Source organism: Spermophilus citellus (genome assembly GCF_964194105.1).
Source record: "Spermophilus citellus genome assembly, chromosome: 5".
Lineage (NCBI taxonomy): Eukaryota > Metazoa > Chordata > Mammalia > Rodentia > Sciuridae > Spermophilus > Spermophilus citellus.
This window is the reverse complement of record NC_138186.1, coordinates 118,941,306-118,962,522: the sequence shown is the minus strand read 5'-3', so window position 1 is coordinate 118,962,522 and position 21,217 is coordinate 118,941,306. Positions and strand designations below refer to the sequence as shown.

Sequence of the window (21,217 nt, the reverse complement as noted above, 5' to 3'; positions counted from 1 at the left end):
GGGGACTGAGTCGTGACAGTGGAGGCTTCATGAATGGATTAGCACCCTTACAGAAGGGATCCCAGCCAGCACCCTAGCCCTCCTTCTGCCATATAAGGACACACCAAGAAGAAGGCTTTGCACCAAGAGGTAGGCTTTCCACACACAGAAGTATCTTCCCAGCTTTTCTCAATCCATTCAAGGACATCGAAGAGAAGTGAAAGATCTTTTCATCTCTCCCCTTCTCTTGCTCTCCCTATTATTTCCTCCCCATGCTATTCTTTTCTGTTCTCATCTCCCATCTGCTTTGACTTTGAACTTCACAACCTCCTGAACTATTAAAAAAAAAAAGACTGTTTTTTGCTTTGACCACCCAGTCTCTGATATTCTGTTATAGCCTCCCAAACTAATAAAGATGTAGCAAACTCTAGAATCTAGCAGACTCAAATTCTCCCCTCCTTTTAGCAGGAGGGAGGGCTGACCCACACCTTAGCTGCTCTATCTATTAATTCTGCAGCTGTCACTGTATAAATAGCACCAGGGAGACTGGCTGGCACAGTCACAGCCCCACCCTTGTATTGCCTACACCTTTCATTCCCCTCTGGAGTGTTGTCAAGAGTTGTGCAAAGAAAGCAAATTACTGTGCTCCACCTGAGCTCAGGAAACACGGACTGCAAGTGGATAATGGAGGAACTGGCAGTGAGACCACTGGGCATCTCAATCCTCCTCCATCGAATACATGAGTGTGATTGAAGAAGTTACCCAATGTCTTTGGGCCTCAGTTTCTTCAAAGGTAAAGGGGGGATGATAGCCAATGCACCTCACAGGACCGTTTGGAGGATTAAATGTGATAACAGGTCCTCAATGAGGTCATGCTCCCCTGAGATGGCACCTAAAAGGCTAGATGTGTTAGCCTGAAAACCAGCAGGAAGCCCCTGGGCCTAGAGGTATTTATATCCCAGTCTCCCTGACATCCCCCTGTCACCCATATTTTGCTGTAATTGCAATAGGGATGTTCAAACAGAAATTTCTCCAGTCTAGAATACTCTAAACCATTTACATGCTCAGTCTGCTTTTCAGGGGGGCCTCAGCCAAGGCCACTCTCCCACATGTCTGCCTTCCTGCCCAGGATGAATTTAGAGGGAATAAAGGCTCAGCTAACAGCAGTTAAGAGCAGCATTCAGCACTGATGCTCTTCCCACTGAGTCCTTAGGCCCCGCATCCCTGGAAATAGTTGGCGGAGCACTGGAAGAAAAGGCTCCAATTTTTCCTCCTGATGGATGGTGTTCCAGATGTGGCATTTGACAGAAGTATCTTCCCAGCTTTTCCCAATCCACTCAAGGACATCTAAGAGAAGAGAAAGATCTTTTCATCTCTGCCCTTCCCTTGCTCTCCCTACTATTCTTTCCCCATGCTATTCTTTTCTGTTCTCATCTCCCAACACTGACAGCTTCTTCAAACTACCCTGGTACCAACTATTTCACAAAAAAGTGTTATTTCCCCTTACACCCCAACAGATCATTCTAGTGATTTTTTTTTCTTATAGTGCTGTTGGCCTAACCCATCTTCTCATATCTTAGGCAAGCACTCTACCATTCAGTTGCAACCCCAGCTTCTACATCCCCAAAGATTGTTCGGATAATAATTTTGAAACAGAGTTCAAGGTCAAGGTAATAAGTACATTTTAAAAAATTTAAAACTTTATTTTTAGTGAAAAATTACTATATGCTTGTGGGGGAAAAAGCAATCAACCCAAATGTGTGTATAGAATAAAGCGCTCTGGTCTCACTTACTTCCCTCAATCCTGTTCCCTTGAAGTGAACACCATTAGTCTTGCATCCTTCCAGAGATTTCTGATTTGATCATCTAACAGGTAGATAGTGATTGCCTGTAATGTTCTGAGCCATACCCTAGGTGCTAGGGACCAATGGTGAATGAACACAAATCTACACACGTGTGTGTGTGTGTGTGTGTGTGTGTGTGTGCATCTGTCATATGTGTGTGCAAGAATAGTATAATATTTTTCACCAAATAACATCTCAGGTGACTATTCTAGGTGAGCATGTAGAAATAATAAACATAAATATTTGTGATTTTTTTGGGTGGTGGGGAGTGACCGGGGATTGAACCCAGCAGCCCTCAATCACTGATCACATCACCAGCTCTATTTTGCATTTTACTTAGAGACAGGGTCGACTGAGTTTCTTACCATCTTGCTGTTGCTGAGGCTGGTTTTGAACTTGAGATCCTCCTGCCTCAGCCTCCCAAGCCACTAGGATTACAGGTGTGTGCCACTGCACCCGGCAATATTTGATTTTTAACAGCAAAAGTGTTTTGCTGTAAAAAGATACACCAAAACGTGTATTATATTTGTTATCCTGTTTTTCAAAAACCATGCTTCCTTTGTAGGATGTTGAACAATCTGTTGTAGGTATGTATCATGCTTGAGCAGAACAAGGGACAATCTGGATGGGGATGCTCTAAGGCTGTCCCCTGCATGAGGGTGGAGAGACAGCCAGCAGAAGGGCCTAATCTCATACTTCTTCAGCAAGCAGCCAAGTCCAGCAGCGGGAGCACTGTGTATAGAAGCTCAGGTGGTCCATGTCCAGGCCCTCTGGCTCCAAAATCCCCACTGATGTGACTCCCATCACCCTTTGTTGCACCTACATATGTGTATGTTACTGAAGCTAATCCTGCCTCTATCATCTCCTTCAACAGTAATTATGTTGGCTACTGATCAAACAATGGAAAGGGGATGAAGTTAACCACAGGTCAAGAAATGGGAAGCCAGAGGAGGACTTAGTGTGTGTGTGTGTGTGTGTGTGTGTATGTGTGTGTGTGTGTGTGTGTGTGTGTGTGTGTGTGAGAGAGAGAGAGAGAGAGAGAGAGAGAGAGAGAGATGGGGGAAAGGGGGCATGGGCAGGGCCTGCCCCCTCCATGGTCATGGGCAGCAAATGTTTTAAGCAGTTAAGGGAGACAGTCAGAAGCTCTTGTTTGCTATTCCTCCCCATCATCTGTCCCCATCCTCCTCTTCCTTTGAAGCTGCTAACGCATTAGCAACTTTAACACCCAAGTTGTCTCCTCCCAGACACCTCCTGGGGAGGGCCCTCTTCTAACCCCCAGGCCCAGGGCATTCCTCCGAAGTTTCTTAGCTGGGTGGTGAAAACAAAAATACAGCCTAATTGGTCACTGCCTCTTTCTAGTGAATGAAGGAGGTTTCTGTTTTAAAAAAATAAAGTGACTTAGCCGTTGATTCACTGCCCACAGGGAGATTCTGAGCAGAGGCTTCCTAGCCTCCGTAGAGATTTGCATACAACTTCCACTTCCTGTTTCAGAGCCTGTTCTACAACTTACCTGGGCTTGGAGGAGGCGAGGAAGGTCGGTGGAGAGAGACCCAAGACAGAGAAACAGAGAGCGTGACCACTCCTTGGGCCCCAGTTTGTCTGTCCGTAGTGGATCTAAGGTAAGTGCTGTTTTGCCTCCTCTGATTTCTTAACCACTGACCCATTTTCCAAAACACTGTTTTCTCCTTTGCTGAAATGTGCTGCCCCTACATTTCCTCTGCCCTCCTCTCTCCACCTTTAACTTGCTGGTAGGGAGACCAGCTTGGACTGAGAAGATGATAGTGAGTGTCTGCAGCCAAAATGTGTTGCTGGTTTAGTGTTTCAAACAGGCGAGCCGAGATTAACTCTTTGAGGAGGGGCGGCCCAGGCTACTGAGCTGCCTGGGAACAATTTGTTAGGTACTCATTGTCCCTAGAGTTGCCATCAAGAATTCAAACCCGACTTTTCCAGAGAAGGAGTTGGCGATGGCAAAAATTAAGTAATTGGCTTCCAGCCCCAGAGAACGTCAGGGACAGAGTGGGAAGGAAAATTCCCAAATTTTCTGTATCCTGATTTCCATGCAGGGGAAAAAAAATCAACAGTGCATTCTTAGGCCAGGAAATCCGGTTCAGCTTGTGGGGGCTGGATGTAAGCCTCCCTGGCCCCTCTCCGGGCCTTCCACTCCTCTCTAGCAGCTAGACATTTGCTGGCACTGGATGGAGCCTTGGGGGCATGTAAGGGAAGAAACTAGTATTTGGTTTTAGAAGCTCATAGAGCTTCTTGTGACTTCCAGGTCCAGGAGGTCCCTTTTTTGGGGGGGGAAGGGGTACCAGGGATTCAACCCAGGGGCACTTGGCCACTGAGCCACATCCCCAGCCCTATTTTGTATTTTATTTAGAGACAGGGCTCACTGAGTTGTTTAGCACCTCACAGTCCTGCCTCAGCCTCCTGAGCCGCTGGGATTATAGGCACATGCCACCGTACCTGGCTAAGGAGGTCTCTTAGAACAGGGGGGTTGATTTTTAAAGGAATGGGAGAAAATAGTTCAAGTAAATACATTTTAAAAAGGACAGGAAACTTGGCTCCAAGCTCTCACCACTTTGTGTGGTTCCATCTCTTGGGCAATTCACTTTGGCTCCCCGAGGCCTGGATTTCTTCATCGGTAAAGTGAGTGCGTGTGAACTAATATGATGATGTCTACATTCCTGTCTAACAAAGCAAGGCTAGGGTTGTCCCAGAGGGGTAGCCGTAATGGGTGGTCTTAGAAGATATATTTTGTATAGTGATTACTACGCGCATAAATCTTATCTCCTGCTACTAGTCAGTTAGCCCAAGAAAAGGGACTTTGTTTCTTTATACTTTTCTAGCCCCCAGAAGCCAGCATACTGTCAAATGCCTTGGAGGTGCCAAGGCTCCTTCCATGTAAGTTTCTTTGATTTCTGTTTCACTCATCTGTTCTCTAGGCCACAGGTAAAGCAGCCCTTGGGACTGGAGGAGACAGGGTGGCCGAGTGGCACTGCAGGAGGGCTGTCTAGAATTGAGGCGTCATCATTGGCTCTAGGCACGTAGGAGAAAACAGGGGATTTCTTGAATTAGTTCATGTCCCATTTGGGTTACCCAGGAAGCATCGCCCTGTGCTCACAGAGGCAGAGAACTGGCAGGCAAGCTTGGCTCCAGAAGCCAGTAACTGACTTTGCTGGCAACGTCTCCTGGCTGGAGCTGCCTGTGTGGGGGTCCTTTAATAGAAGGGGAAAGGAAACAGTGAAACATATCCTAGCACCATGGAAGGGTGATGATTATGATTAGACTCATTATTAGATGGCGGATATGCTGAATTCTTAACCTTTTCCAAACCACTGCTTTAAAAAAAAATTGTTATTGTTTCTTTTGGGCAATTAGTCTCTGTCAGGACAGTTCCAACAGGCTTTGGCTGACTGGGACAGACTGATTCAGAGCTTTTGTTATTGCTGAACTTTCTGTGGGATATTGAGGCCTTGTTATTGCCCTTGGCATGTTTTGGATGTTTCTCTCTCTCTCTTTGGGATGACAGTACAGGAATTTCAACATTTCACCTGCAGCAAGTTCCCAGTTTTACTTTCAAATAAAGATGCACCATTATCTGAAATCAGGCAAACTATTGTTCAGTTGCTATCTCGTGTCAATCTCCAAAGGCCCCAGCCTCAGCCTCCATATTCTTATCTGGTACTGCCACTTCAAATCATTCTACAAGGAGGGTCTAGATGGTTAATGCAGCCACTCTGCTCTGTTCATTGAGTGGGGGTGGTTAACTAGGAGTGGGGGTCTAGATAATATGTCATTGTGTTGGAGAGAAAACTTTCTAACTCAGGGATTCTCATTTTTGGAGGGTGCAAAGACAGAAAACACTAAAGCCTGCTTCTCCCAGGATTAAGGAGTTCGTGACTTTCAAATGCTCTGAAAATTAAAAGGAGAGGAGAAAGTCATATTTGCAGGCATACTCTAACAGGCATTCAGCAAGATAGATGATGGTGGAGCAGTTTGTCTAAATTAAATCAATGTTTTACACATCGAAGAATGAAAATCTCAGATATATCCTGAATTCAAATCATTTTTCTGCTGCAGGCAATTTTAGATTAGCCTTTAAAAACATACATATATGAATTGCAGGCAACTGCTGCAGAAAAAAAAAAGCACACAGATGAGGCACATTAAACTTTAAATTCCTTTCAGATCCAACTAAATGACCCCTAATGTTTGATCACATTTCCTTATCAAAACAATCCAGCAGGCCTTTCGTGAGAAAGCATCTGAGGACTGGAATCAAGAAGCTGTCCCCCTGGGCCTCTCCTATTTCTTCTCAATGCATTGTCACCAAGATATTTTTAGTTCCTGAAACCCAGGCTGTCCTTTCTCCCTCCGACATTCCCTGTCTTGCGCCCAGCAGGCCTTCTGGAGCCCACATGTGCTTGGCAGCCTGACCGCCCAGCTCATTCCGCGCCTGCGTGTGTGCTCTCTGGTGTGCACTCAGACCTTCCTGGAGACCAGAAGTTGTAAACTGGCTGAGGAGGGGCGGCCTTTCCTCCACATGGTGGCCTGTGGAGTTGTGCCAGATTGGCTTGGTTCCCTGCAAGGCAGCTGAAGTCAAGCTATTTGGGAGGGATGGGATGGACCTTGGGGAGCCCCCACCCGTGCAACCCCCTGCAGACCTGGGCTGCAGGGGACCTTGGCAGCTCCCTCAGCAATGAGGGAACTTGGCTTTCCTCTGCTGCATTGTTGTCCTGGCCGGAGTTCTGTGTTTTCCCTTTTTCCTCTCAGGGTCAACAGGTCTCTCTCGCATCCCTGAGCTGCTTCCTCCTCTGAGCTGTCTGTCCAGACTCTTTGTGGCTACCGGCTTTCCAGGCAATGCTCTTGCCTTTGACCTCTGTTCATTCTTCTCCTCTCTTTCCACCTGACCCGTGACACATACAAATTACAATTAAATGAGTCTCTCTCCCTACTTCTTCCCCACATGCCCTACCTCTCTCCTCTTCCATACGCCTTTCTGGCTTTCCATCCCTTCCTCTCCTGCGCTCTGTGGCCTGGACTGAATTAGGGATCACAAATGTGTACTTAGTAAAGACCCATCTTATCTGAAAACAAAAACAACGACAGCCAGAACGTGGGCTGGATTGAGGTTGTTCTCTAAATGTTTACAACCGACTTCCAAAGTGGCAGAATGAGTCTGCTCCCCTGAGTCCACCTGCTCCTCCCTCACCTGCTCTCAGGAACCCCAGAGTAGACTTCCTCAAATCAGGTCAGTTCACACCATGCTGTGCTCTGCCTGACCTGAGTCTTCCTATGCAGGGTTGTATCCGGGGATCAGTAAACGCCGCCTTGTATCCAGGCCTCACACTGTTGCAAATTCTCTGGCAAACTTAATGGAAGAATTTCTCTGACAGGGAAGTTCTGCAAGTGAACTTGGAAGCATATGTTTGCTGGAGTTTAAATCTGAGCCATTAAGCAAAACCAATGTTATGTAAGTTTGCATGCATTTGGACAGTAAACAAAGAACATTAATGAGTTTATAGATTTAAAAAAAATTCATGTCTTTAAGACACATTAAAAATTATTCTCTGGGGAATGAAAACTAAGACCTTGAGAATCTATAATGGAAAGTATCTGATCCAAATTGAATCTGAGGATCCTCTCAATTATAAATTTATATATTTATTTATTATGTCCATCTGAAATATGCATGTTTTGCATTCACAGAACTCTTCAACCCTCTGGTTTAAAAAAAAAAAAAAAAAACCTAAGCGGTTGGTGAATACCCAGCCTTGACTATTTAGGAGCTGTTAATGTGGTTTATTAATTACCCAGGCTGCTCACTCCTGCCCTCCCTCTCTTCCTTGCTATGTGATTTGTCTTCTTGCAGGGACGTAATACCTTCGTTAAATCCCTCCCGTCCTTGGCTCAGAGGCGTCCCCTGGAAGATATCCCCTCTCTAGATGCATCACCATTTATCATCACCCTTTGTTTGTGCTCTGTCAACCAGTTTTCAACTTATTTGGAATTCAGTTTATGATTAAAATTTAATGAGATCCAATCAAGTGCTTTTCTCAAATCAAGATGCCTGTGCAGTTGCCTCTGTACCCTCTATTACAATGGCATGAAGGAAAGCTCCTGCAGGTTTCCAGCCTGATGATGCTTTACAGAACACAGGTGGCATGTTTTAACATCCCTTAGCATCAAGGTGAATCAGTCTGAAACATATTTAATCCAGAAGCATCGAGAGGCTCCATGGATTCCTTTATCCCCCCTCTCTCTCCCAAATATCCATCAATGCTCCCACACAAGATACACATGGTTCAGTGCACAGGATCTGGGGCTGAACTGCTCAGATTTGAACCCCAGTTCTGCTGCTTATTGGCCATGTGACTTTGAAGAAGTGTCTTACCTTCCCCATGCCTCAGTTTCCCCATTTATAAAGTGAGGTACCTATCAACTAAGGTTACCATGGGGACTAAATGAGTTAATGCATATAAAAAACTTGGAACAGTATTTCACACATAGTAACCATTCAATAAATATTAACAAGTGATTGCTAACAAAGGGTAAAGTTTCTTGGGTAGATCCACTTCGTTAGGCTTGTATTTTGGTATATCAGTATAATCTGTGTTAGTGGTCAATAAACTACAACCCTTGGGCCAAAGGTAACTGTGATCTCTTTATACTAGCCTATTGCTAAGAATCATTACATTTCTAAAGGGCTGTTTAAAATAAGAATAAGAAACAGAATATGAGACAGAGACAGTGTGAAGCCCATAAAGCATAAATGATTTACTATTTAGTCCTTTGGAAGTTCTGTATGGTTTAATGGAAAGACCTAGCAGATTACAGGTAAGATTTGCTTTTACCAGTCACTTGTTGTGTGACTTTGGAAAAGCGACATAAGGTATCTAAGCCTTTGTGGAACAGGAATGGCAGGATGGTACCTTTCCCCCTCCTGTGGCCCAGGCTTCTTCAAGGACCAAATGAGATGATGCTAATCAAATGTGCTAGAAATGACTCTCATATGTACATGTTGGTTAAAAAGATTCAGTGTCCATACATTAGATTCATATGGTACTTTTAGCACCTGGGTATAAAACCAGGCAACACAGTCTAGAAAAAAAGAGTTCCAAAGCCAAATCACTCACTGCAGGAAAAATAATAACAAAGGTAATTTTTTTAAGAGGTTGATATGGTCCAGGCTCTGCATTCAGTACTGTGTGTCTTCTTTTATCCCTCTGGAGCAAGTATTGCTATTTCTCCATTTTGCAGATGAGAAAAAAAAGGTCCAGAGAAGTTAAGTAATTTTGTCAATCTAATTACACAGCTGTCAGAGAAAGAAGTCAAGTCTGGGGAGTCTAAGTTCAGAGCCAATGTGTTCAATCACTGCGTATTTTCCCACATCTTAGAAATAAGTGTTGATTCTGAGTAAAGAGCATCTGGAAGGCATAAGCCACAGTTACTGTGAAGGTAGGCTTTAATTCTGCTAATGTGTACCCTGAAAGAGACTTGCTTCCCACACAGGCCAGGTTGGGGTCTAATGGACCTGCAGAAAGGAAGGCAGGCCTGATGGGGGGAAAAGAAGCTTCTAATGGACTAGGAGATCAGAAAGGTGCAATTGTGAAGACTAAAAGACTCTGTTTTGAAATACTACTAATTTAATGCAAAATGTGCTACAGGAGGTGAAGGATGCTGGGAATAGAGGTGAGCAGGGTTAGAGGCAGCTCGACGAGGTTGGCAGAGCTATATACAGAAAAAATGGTGGTGGGGGGAAAGTGTGGGAAATTCTGTGGATGGGAAACCAGGGAGCATTGTCAAGGATGTCAAGGTTGCTGACATCTGGATAAGATCTTATCTGCAAAACCAGGCTGAGGGTGGGGTGGGGCGGGAGTGGAGCAGGATAGAGGAGTCAGGAGAAAGGTCTGGGGTCTGAGGAGGCCTGAGACAGAGAAATTGATAGAGAGTTGAGGCAGAATCATGAAATCAGAAAGGTGGTCAGAATCAAAGAACTGGAGACACAGCTCTTGGCCCAAAGGGCAATGAGATTTTAGACAAGAAAACCTTTTCTCTTTAGAGTCGGATCAGGAGTATGAACTAGACTCACATGTAAACTGTCGCAGTTTGGTCAGTGTTTCTGGGACTTGGCTCTTCATAGCTCCTGCTCCTCCATGCCCACCCCAGAAACATCCTCACCCTCTGACAAATGGTTTTTCTATTCTGAGGGACATGTTCACTCTTTCCTGGGAGGCTTATGTGTTCCTCATTCACATTGGTTCTTAATCTTTGTGAACATCAGAATCAACACCACTTTTCCTTTTCCTTTTTATTTTTTAATTCAATGTAATTTTTTGGTTCCAGAGATTGAACCCAGGGGTGCTTCACCACTGAGCCACATCCCCAGCCTTTTTTTTTTTATTTTGAGACAGGGTCTTGCTAAGTTGCTCAGGGCCTCACTAAGTTGCTGAGGCTGGCTTTAAACTCACGATCCTCCTGCTTCAGCCTCCCAAGTCTCTGAGATTACAGGCATGCGCCACTCCACCTGGCTCCTTTTCGTTTTTATTAGAGATATATAGGCACTTGGTATAAAACTTAAAAGGTATAAACCATTCTGAAAGGCAGATCTCTCTCCTGCCCTCTTCTCAGTCATCCGGTTCCCTTCTTGGAGGCAAACATTGTTCCTAATTTCTAAGGGAAGACGTGCAGCTGTGCTCCTACATCATGCAAAGGTGGCATACCCTACACACTGTTCTCTAATTTTTTGAATTTAATAAGTTTTGTAGCTGCTTCCATTTCAATCACACAGCACTTCCTCATTTTTTTTTTTTTTTTAAGATACAAATATCCATTGTCCAGATACAGAACAGTTTTAAAACTCAGCACTTCTTTGGACATGTGGGTTGTTTCTAGTCTTGGCTACATAAACCTCTCTGCACTGCCCATCTTCATAGCCTCTTCATTTCACACAGTGTGCACATACATGCTCTGCAGAGGAAATTCTCAGAAATGAAATTACTAGGTCAAAGGTCAGAAGTTTTTAAAACTTCTGAGAGTTATTGCCAAACTGTACAGATTTCACTCCTCTTGGCAAAGCAAGAGAGGACCTGTTTACATCTGGGACTTAAGACACTGGGAGGCCCTGGCCCCACCTCATAATCCCTATGTGTGGGGCCTGGGCATCTGCATTAGGATCCTCATAAGGGGAGTCTGAGCCAGAAACTCTCCTCATCCTCCAGCAAGTCCTTTTCCCTCAGGGATGGGTCCCAGTGCAGTAATCATGGTCACTGTCCTCCAGGCCAGACAGGCTTCAGTTTCTCCCAGGCATTCTGAGCACCACAGGAGTCCAGACTGTCTAGACAATGCAGGTGTTTGGAGTCCCGGGTCCTGGTGAGCAGATATTCTGTCCTCTTGGGGGTCAGTGCTTTTTCTCTAGGTCATGGCTAGAAAACAGGCATTTTCTACTTCAAGCCAGGTGGCCTTCTGTTAAGGACTGCAGCACAGACCGGACTGGGGTTATAACCACAGGCACAGTATACGGAGAAGGTCTGGAAGAAAAGAGGAGAAAATGGTTAGCAGTGAAGAGACACTCAGTGATATTTTTAAGGTCCATTATTTTTTTTACAATGTTTATATTAAAGACAAAACAGATAAAACTGCATCTCCAACAAAACCCACATATCTCCGTGTGGCCCTGATGTATGTTTGTATATAACTGTCCTCTGTGACTGCCTGGAGAGGGCTGGCAGAGTTGGCCATATTCTGCCACTTTTGGCAGAGGGTTGGGGCCGTAAGGAGCCCATGTGGTAGTGGCAAGTGGGCTTTGCCCTCCTCTGTTCTGGGCAGAGCTCTGTGGACATACAAACAGACCAGCACTCCCTGTGTGGAGCCAAAAAACAGATGGCCCATCTCACTGGCTGGTGGAATATTCTTATTTTGTCGGTGACAGCTATGGTCAACCCTGCCCATAGGCAGGATCTCTCAGGCATGACCCAGGGCTGCCTTGACAATCAGTGAACATTTCATGAATATTTGTGAGAGTAGGAAAGAGAAGCAGTGGTCAGGGTCACCCATGTGGCATAAATATAAGAGCCCTGAGAACTTGGCCCACCAGATACTCCCTGCTAGCCCCCCATGGATCCTAACATCTGTCAGTGACCCTTCTAGCTACGCAGATCTGCCCAGTCTGAAATAGGCATCAATTATTTATTCATTCAGCAAATCTTGACTATATACCTACTAGTGCTGGGTACAGTTTTAAGTGCTGAGAATAGAGCTGTGACTAGAACAGTTGAAAAATAGGCCCTTGTGAAGTTTCTATTCTGGAAAAAAGGGAGAGGCAATAAAGTAGTAATCTACTATATATTTGCATTTATAATATACATTTAGATACTATATAAGATGTGATTATTGCTATAGAGGAGAAAAACAGGCAAGGGAGAACAGAGTGGGAGGAGAGTGTAAAACATTTAGAAACTGTGCCCAGGCATATCTCACTAACAGGGGGACAGCTAAGGAAAGATCTGAAGGAGAAGGGAAGAGAGCCATGCAGATATAAAAGGGAATGACAAGTGCAAAGGCCCTGAGGTAGAGCCTTTGCTTTCCTTTCTGTTTGTTTTTTCTTGTTTTGAATCAAAAGAAACCTAAAGGTAGGGATGATGCTTTACATGTCTTTAGAAATAATTTTGAGGCCTGGAGGTATAGCTCAGTGGTAGAGTGCTTGCTTCGCATGTTCAAGGCCTGGGTACAATCTCTATTGTCACAATAAAAAAATTTGTTTTTAAAGAATTTTGATTATTTTTTCAATGTATAACCTTCTGTAGCTCTTGAATTTTGTTCACTTATAGATATTTTAGAAGGAAGGAGTTTTATTGAGCATATGCCTTTTCAGAAGGGGGATGAACCACATAGGACACAGTAAGGTTTCCATGATTATTTGCTATTTGAGTATTTGATAAGCCCTCAGTAAACGTTTGTGGTTGAAATGCTGCATGGATCCAAAGTAAGGTAGCAACATATTTAAAACATCAGGGTCCATTTTGTGTTTGTAGTGATTACTAATCCTATAGTTTTACTAATAGGTTGGCTATGTCATGGCAGGTTTATTTACTATCATCTGAGGGGCCCTGTGTTCCTTTCCAAATCAGCCATAAGTAACCATTGATGGACTTCAGACTCGCAGTCATGAAATAACCACTCTAGTCACCTTTTATATCAGCTTCCTCCAAGCCTCTGGAGGCCCCTCAACTAGAAGAGTCAAATGTGCAACTTGTTTTCTGGAAAGAAGCATTTTCTCATTCATGCTTAGAAATCTAGGGAGATTGTAAACGGCTGTCCCTGAGCTGCCTGAAGTGGAGGCAATGGAAAGGAGTCACCTGACAAGCAAGAGCTGCTGGAGTCACGTCCTCCTTAGCTGGCTCACTTTCCGCATCTCTTTGCCCTCTCATTCGGCTGGGGGCTCACAGATGCAAGCAGGAGATTACCCAGCACTCAGCCAGTCCTTGAGAAAATACTTTTGTTTCCTGTCCAGCTGAAGAGCATGTTGTAGGGCATATTCAATTTCATAGCTGCAGACAAATTGTAAGGAAGAAAGGAAAACAATGGTGAGCATTTTTAGAGAGTAGAAAGGCTAACTATTCGTGGTTTGGGGTAGGTTCTTACTCATTTTTCCAAGATCTAATCAATTTAGATGGTGAGGTCTCTTTTCTGTAGAGTCAAGGGACAAGGGACACACACAACCTGGAGAGGAGACAAACCAGAAGGGAAAGACTGAAGGAAGAGGGAGGGCCAGCCAGGGATCTTTCTATAGGCAGCTATTTGTTTTTATTATTTTGAGGTGGAGGTCTTCTTATGTTGTCCAGGCTGATCTCCAACTTGTGGGTTCAAGTGATCCTCCCCCCTCAGACTCTCAAATAGCTGGGACTACAGGCATGGTGGCCCATACCTGGTAAAGGATGTGGATGTAACTTGGTGGTAGAGTATTTGTCTAGTATGCATGAGGCCCTGGGTTTGGTCCCCAGCACAGGAAAAAATAAAATAAAAATAAAAAAGAAGAAGAAGAAAGAAAGAAGAAAAAGAAAAACAAAAGATACATCTGGTAGCAAACTGTTGGTTTCACCTCTGCAAAGGGGGAGCATTTCAGAATGCAGTCTTGTTCCCATTGGATTGGGTTCAGGGCACAAGAGAAAGTGAATTCATGTTCTTCAAAAGCTGTCTTAGAACAATAATTTCTGTACTCAGTGACTTCAGGCACAGTAAGCCCTCAGTAAACGTTTGTGGTTGAAATGCTGCATGGATCCAAAGTAAGAATTTAGAAATCCACACATAGTCTCTTTTCTCTCTCTCTCGTATTTGAAGTGTGCTATGTACAAAGGCCTTGCGTAGAATAAACCTCTGGGATTTTTTTCTTTTTCACTTACTTGCCTTTTTACCACATCTGCTCTTCAGCCTTCTACAAACCACCCATGCCCCCACTCCACACCGGCCTGCCTGTTGCTTCCCCTTGAGCCAGTCATCATTTCAACCAATTGATGATAAGAGGAAGGAAATCGTTAGGCTGATTAAGAGTTCCTTTTTTTTTTTGGTATGAGAGATTGAACTCAGGGGGCACTTAACCACTGAGCCACATCCCCAGCCCTTGTTTATATTTTGTTTAGAGACAGGGTCTTGCTGAGTTGCTGAAGGTCTCACTAAATTGCTGAGGCTAGCCTCAAACTCCTAATCCTCCTGCCTTATCCTCCTGAGTCACCTGGATTATAGGCATATACTACCACTATGCCTGGCTAAGAATTCTCTTTTTATAGATTAAAATAATATTGCTTGGACAGTGGGCTCTATTCTCTAATTTAATGACTAGTTTAACCACACACATAAACCATATGGTCATGGCTACCTTCACTGCAAGCATAGTGCCCAGAGGGAATTAAGTTCTCCAAATGACCTAACATTGTTAAGTGGAAAATGTCATTATGACCTTTTTTCAGTGTGTTTTAAACTTGTGCTTTGTTTTTCTAATTTAAAAAAAAATTTATCTTTTAATTAAGCAATAGAGCAAAATTGTAAAAGTTCAAAAGTTCTCCCTCCCACTCATCTTCCCCAGCCTAGTCTATCTTCAAAGGCACTGTACTAATATCCCCAAACCCTTCACACCTCTTACGCAGGTATAAGCAGATACCCACACACAAGGATAAACACACATTCCCCTCTCCTGATTTTGTTACACAAAGTAGCAGCATTGTTCTGTACCTTGCTTTTTTTTTTCTTTCTTTTTTTGGACATCTTACACTATATCTTGGAAATCATTCCACATCAGTTACTGAAATGCATTTCATCGTATTCGTGTGTATTCCAAACACACACGAAGCAGCCCCACATTATGATAATTTCTTTTCTCAATACCTGGCAGTTGATTTTCATCCATGTTTTCTCCTTGCTGGTGAGTGACTTTTACCACAGGATGACTTCTAGTCACTTTCTTTGAATTGTCTTCCAGATAAAATATCTTCATAAGCATTAGCAGCTTTGCCTGGAGTTTAAGTAAACAACTTTATGTGATCGGGGCCCTGCAAGCACAGTGGTGTCACACTACTGTTAATTTAAACCACATCCTGAAGGAGGTCCCTTAAGGTCATAAAGTGGGGACTCCAAGAATTGAACTGTCTGCTAAGGCTATGGCATGTTTTCTCTTGTTCCAGAAACTAGAATGAACCGAAGCATTCCTGTGGAGGTCGATGAATCAGAACCATACCCAAGTCAGTTGCTGAAACCAATCCCAGAATATTCCCTGGAAGAGGAATCAGAACCACCTGTTCCAAATATAGGAAACATGGCACCCAACAGCTTGTCTGCACCTAAAGATCCTCTCCATTCCCCAGGAGACATTCCTCAGGTTCACCCTCCCCTGAAACTTGCAAATCAATATCAGCCTATGTCCCAGCAGATCAGCTGCCTACGCTCTAAAATCCTGGAGGAGACTGAAGACAGTTTCTTCAGGAGGCATGCAGACCCAGGCAAAGATTTTTCCTCAGGCTCCTCTGCAGCCAGTGAGCCTGAGCCTGAGTCTGTGGTCGGAGCCCTCCCACTACAGCATCAGTTTTCATTTATGGAAAAACGTCATCGATGGCTGGAATCTCAGCTTTCAGCAGCTTCTCCTGACACTGGCCATGACTCAGACAAATCAGACCAAAGTTTATCCAATGCCTCAGCAGACTCCTCGGGCAGTAGCCAAGACACGATGCCTCCACCACAGCCCCACAGGAACCGAGCAGCCCCAGATGTGCCGACGATAGACACGGGGTACGATTCCCAACCCCAGGATGTCCTGGGCATCAGACAGCTGGAAAGGCCCCTGCCCCTCACCTCCGTGTGTTGCTTTCAGGACCTCCCCGGACCTCTCAGGTCTAGAGAGTTCCCTCAGTTTGAACAGAGGTATCCAGCGTGTGCCCAGATGTTGCCTCCCAATCCTTCCCCACATGCTCCATGGAACTATTGCCATTGTCCCGGAACGTGCCTTCCCCGGGTACCATGTAAGTGATCCTCACTGCCTGTGGACATTCTGGGCTGGGTGACAGAAGAAACAAGGTCCTACATCAATACCTCATGTCACTAGACCAGCACAGACTTGTCCAAATGTAGAGAGGCCTTCCATGTGTGGTTAGATTTGCAAGGGCCTTGAGAGGATGCTTTTTCTTAGCCCAAACCTATCTCACATGGAACCTTCTCAGGAAATTTTAAGGACAAAGTAGCTGCCTCTGTCTGGGTTAGTTTACCTGAAACCTGCCTAAAGGTGGAGAGCTGACCCAAATGATTTCTAGAAAACTTATCTGTTGTTCATATTCTTGGGCTTTTGGGTTCTTCTTTCTCTTCATTCTTCTTCCCTTAGATGTGGCAGAGAAAGGGTGTGGGAGGGGCATGGATGCCACTGGCTGCTCTGATTGCCCAGTCACAGCATGGGTGTGGTGGTAGATTCCCTTAAGTATGACTCACTGAGAACTGAACTTTGGCAAGTCCAGGCCTATGTTTATTTCCCAGTGATTTCCAGGTTAAAAAAGGAATACTTTATGAGCATAATACCATGAGGTACTTTTTAACATTCTGCTATCTACATTTAAAGATAATTTTTTCTGGTCATAGCTATAATATTTGGTCACCTCCTCCCAACTGAAATATGTCCAAAAGCTCAAAAAAGAAAAAAGACTTGTATTTCCATTACTCAAATATAATTCCTTGTTAAGATTCTGACATTATTTACTTCTAGTGTTTTTTTTTCCTTTGCATAAAATGACATTGAGTAGTACTTCTTCCAGTATCATTTAAAAATGCTGCACTGTATTTCACTAGATAGATCTACCAAATTGTTATTAACCCATTCTCTATTTTTGGACATTTCAACTAGTTTCTAGTTTTATGATTCAGCAAGTGGTGCTACAGCAAACATTATGCACACAAGATTTTATCTGCATGTCTGATCAATTTCTTGGGTAAATGTGCAGAAGCATGAATGCTTAGTCAAAGGCTTTGTGATATTAAGACCTGAGCTTTATCTACTAACAGTAGAAAGTCTCAGTGTCACAGATAAAGCAAGCATCTGACTCAATGTTATAATGAGGATCTCAAGAAGATCTTTGTACTGGAAAGTGTTTTTCCCATTGAAGCCTGAAATGGTGCCATTAGCAATCCAGTCTTTGGAAGTAAACATTGTCCCCTCTGACAGGCTCCTTTAAAAGACAAATACACCCAACTGGGAATGCTTCACCTCTTATACCTCAGGACCTGCTTTCTTTCATCAGTTCACCTTCCCTTCTGTTTTATTTCCTTCTGTTGACTTGGAAGGGGGATGTTTAGGATCCTGGGAGTGCAGAGGGATGATGAAAGGCAGACAGGACAGAACTTGGACAGGAGATGGGAATAATTCACAGAAGAGGTATAAACAGCCAATATGCATAAGAAACCAAGCTTAACATTTAAGAAATGCAAAAAAATTAAAAGATACATTTTCCTTGTTTAGAGGTGCAAAAATAAAAACCTCAGACAAACCCTGGTTTTAGTGAGGTTCTGAATACTCTGATACACTTTTGATAGGCATGTAAGTTGATGCGATCTCATGGGGGGCAATTTTAGTATCAGAATTTTGCATGTGCTTCTTTGGCCAGAAGTCTCATCTGTCATACTCTATGCTGTAGAAACTTTGAACAAGTATATAAAAGAATATGAACAAGGAAGTTTATTACATAACAGTGTTGCATTAGAGTACTATACTGCCTATCAACAAGGGGCTGGATGAGTACAGATGGTCCCTGACTTAAGATTTGTTGACTTTATGACAGTGTGAAATTAATAGACATTTGTGAGGCACAGCTCTCAGACAGTCACATGCTCAACAAGTAAACAACCCCTGTTATACAGTGTACCATGTTGCTAAGGTATGATATTCCATAGGTTAGGTGCAGTAAATGCATTTTTGATTTGCTGTTTCCATCTTACTGTGGGTTTATTGGGGCACAGCCCTATCATAAGTCAAAGAACATTTACAATTTATGGTTTATTTATACAATGGTCTAATAGGTCCCTGTTGCATAGAATAAAATACTGTCCACATTCTGACATAAAAAAGATGAAGTCGAAAAACAAGATGCAATACTGATCCCATATATGTTCATTTTTTTTAAAGTTATATGTGTTTATTCATACATTTTAAAACTCCAGAAGTATTGTACCAACTGTTAAAAGTGACAAGGGTTGGGAAGCGGGTGCAGAGAATTAAGATGAGACAAGAATATTTTCCTTCTAACTATTATGCTTTGTTAAATTTTTTTATAGCAAACATTACTTCTATAATTGGAGAATAAACTGCACACAGTAGCACACACCCATAATTCCAGTGATTTGGGAAGCTAAGGCAGGGGGATTACAAATTCAAAGTCAACTCTGCAGTTTAGAGAGATCCTCTCTCAAAAATAAAATAAAAAGGGCTGAGGATATAGCTCTGAGGCAGAGCACTCCTGGGTTCAATCCCTAGAACCAAACCAAAACAAACAACAACAAAAAAAGCAAAAAAAAAAAAAAAAAAAAAAAGGAAGGAAGGAAGGGAGGGAGGGAAAAGTAAGCAGAACTAAGAATGCACAAAGACGAGCTTGCCTTAGCTCATCCTGCAGGTACTGTGGCCCTGGCTCCCAAGGGCACCTAATCACAGGGAAGAGGTCAGGGTTGCACAGTGCTTGTGGTTTTCCTGTAGGGCACTGCAGCCCCAGAATACTAATGAGGATTGGAGCAGCAATGACTCCCAGGAAGGCTGCTGTGGGGACTAAATGAGATAATGTATTAAAGGCACCAGGAACGTGGCTGGCTGCTAGTAAGTCCTCAATACTAGCAGCTCTTAGTTATTATTGTTATTTTTTAACGGATCCTGTAGCCCAGCCCTGTAGAGTATGCCTTACTTCCAGATCCCTTTCACTGTCACAGATTTTAAGCATTCAGAGCAGGTGTACAAATGCTTAGTTTCGTGTCAGGGCTATAACTGCACTTAATTGCCAACAAAACCACTTCAAAAGAGCCGTTCACCTGAGGGATGCTTGTGCAGTTGGAAACCATGGCTACGTGGTTCCACTTGGCTTTAGAAGAGCATTACTTCCTTTCCTGTTAATGAATATATAAATAAATAATGATCACCATGCAAATGGCGTAGCTTAGCTTTTTGCAAGTTAAAGCAAAAATGGTTACTGGTCATCCCTTTCATGTTTAAAAAAAAAAGTTTTCAAAGCAGATGAAAGAGAAACAGAATAGCATGTTTTCTCCTCACTGCACCCCCAGGAGAAGTCAGCCTCTACTGCTTCAGAATCCTTCTGTTGAAGGTCACCAGAGTGGAGTTCATGACTGCACAATCAAATAAAACCCATGATGCAGATATATTGGAGAGAAAGAAAGAATTAAGTGTAGCAAGGCCTTATTTTATTATAAGATTCTTGCTTTCTCTACCAAGGAGACAGAATAAAATAAAGCTTGTGGGTACATGCCTACAATTGTTCCCATGAACCCTAAAAAGTGATCATTTGCACACACAATTTAAAAAAGGAAAAATTAAACCAGATGGAAGAAATGATAAAGAAAGGAGTTGCCTTGTAGGAACCACAGCTGGTTACAGCTGTGGGAGTTCCTGTTAACAGTTTATGTTGGCTATTTTGTTTCCTGGCTAAACCGATTGCATTTTACTATGATGTTTTTTTTGACAACTTGAAAATCAGATTTTATTTTCTCTCTCACAGACTCTCTTAATACCATTCTTAATAAGGAAGAAAAATGTTGAATGTTTTCACTGATAAATGGAAAACCTCGTTTAGGATTTGGTTTACAAATTCCAAGTGCTAAAAGCCTAGTAACATGAAGACCATGTGAACACAGGCCAAGAGGATCACAGACTGACAAATAACGTACAGTACTGGGCACCCACTTAGGATTGTGCAAGATTTTCATTTCTGTTGTGTGATCAACACTGCCTCAGAACTGAGGAGTTACCATGCTAACAAATCATTTGTCTATCACATCACCCACCTTCCATCTCCTACAGTAAACTCTCCTGATGGAATTTTAGGCACTGGGGATAAGTCTGTAAGAAGCTATTTTTGAGCAGTGATTCTTAAGAAGGTGGTTGCCGACTTGTGTGCCTCCCATTCTCACACATGAACTAGTGTGGGTTTGTGTTTAAAAACAGACACCCACACAGAGACAGATTTTTCTCTCTTCCTCTCTCCATTTATTTTGAGCTACTCAAGGGAACTGTATCCTATTTATCTCAGTTCACCAAGTGCCCAGCCATAGAAATTCTATAAATATTTGTTGAATGAACAAAAATAAATCTGTTCTTTGCTTTCTGGGGAAAGGAGTGACCCCCTAATCAAGAGTAGTCTTTGTGATGTCAAGCCTTGCAAAAACCATCTTTAATTGTTTGGGAGGGAAGAAAAGGAGGGAGGAAAATGGAACCTAGAAACAGAACCTGTCCATTCATTTATCAATTTATTCAACAAATATTTGCCAGGTCATCTAGTAGGCACTGCATATATAGTGGTGAATACAACACACATGGTCTTTATCTTTGTGGAGTTCACAATCTACTGGGGAGACAAAAGAAGTAGATATCAGCACCAAAAAAAAAAAAAAAAAGACAGATAATGTATACTATCAATGAAATAACCAGGTGTTGGAACAGATGTTGATAGGCTGATCAGAGAATGTCTCTTTGAAGAGACAGCTGAGCTGAAACCTAAAGGCTGAGAAAGTCGAGGAAGCAAGGAGCTCTATGTTAAAGTACCAAAAGCATAGCAGCAGAGCTGGAGGAGGAGGAGCAGGGAGAGAATAATGTGACAGAGGATGAAGAATGCAAGGGCCATGTTGAATTCAGATTCTATTCTGAACATTCT

The 21,217-nt window shown here is 43.2% G+C and overlaps 2 protein-coding genes across 7 annotated transcripts in view; one reads left to right on the top strand and one right to left on the bottom strand.

Annotated features, from left to right (window-relative positions):
- Positions 1-2,829: 2,829 nt before the first annotated feature.
- The window catches only part of TRAF3IP2 (TRAF3 interacting protein 2), a 40,523-nt gene continuing 22,135 nt past the window's right edge, over positions 2,830-21,217 (top strand). Inside the window, exons 1-2 of one of the 4 annotated variants that reach the window (XM_081293754.1) lie at positions 2,835-3,442; positions 15,500-16,330. In XM_081293754.1, the coding sequence (XP_081149880.1) occupies positions 15,508-16,330 (823 nt within the window). In that variant the 5' untranslated portion in view covers positions 2,835-3,442; positions 15,500-15,507. Of the gene's footprint in view, positions 3,443-4,562; positions 4,725-15,336; positions 16,331-21,217 lie in introns of those variants that run through there. The other 3 variants (XM_081293755.1, XM_081293756.1, XM_081293753.1) reach the window with 3 other exon arrangements.
- LOC308648772 (uncharacterized protein) overlaps positions 10,120-21,217 on the bottom strand; it is a gene marked incomplete at its 5' end in the record, with an annotated part of 108,944 nt that continues 97,846 nt past the window's right edge. The window contains 4 exons of one of the 3 annotated variants that reach the window (XR_014021911.1): positions 10,120-11,353; positions 13,181-13,372; positions 15,204-15,330; positions 15,758-15,887. Coding sequence is in view for 2 of the 3 variants with exons in the window: in XM_081293765.1 (XP_081149891.1) it covers positions 13,296-13,372; positions 15,204-15,330 (204 nt within the window). Of the gene's footprint in view, positions 11,354-13,180; positions 13,373-13,466; positions 13,545-15,203; positions 15,331-15,757; positions 15,888-21,217 lie in introns of those variants that run through there. The other 2 variants (XM_081293766.1, XM_081293765.1) reach the window with 2 other exon arrangements.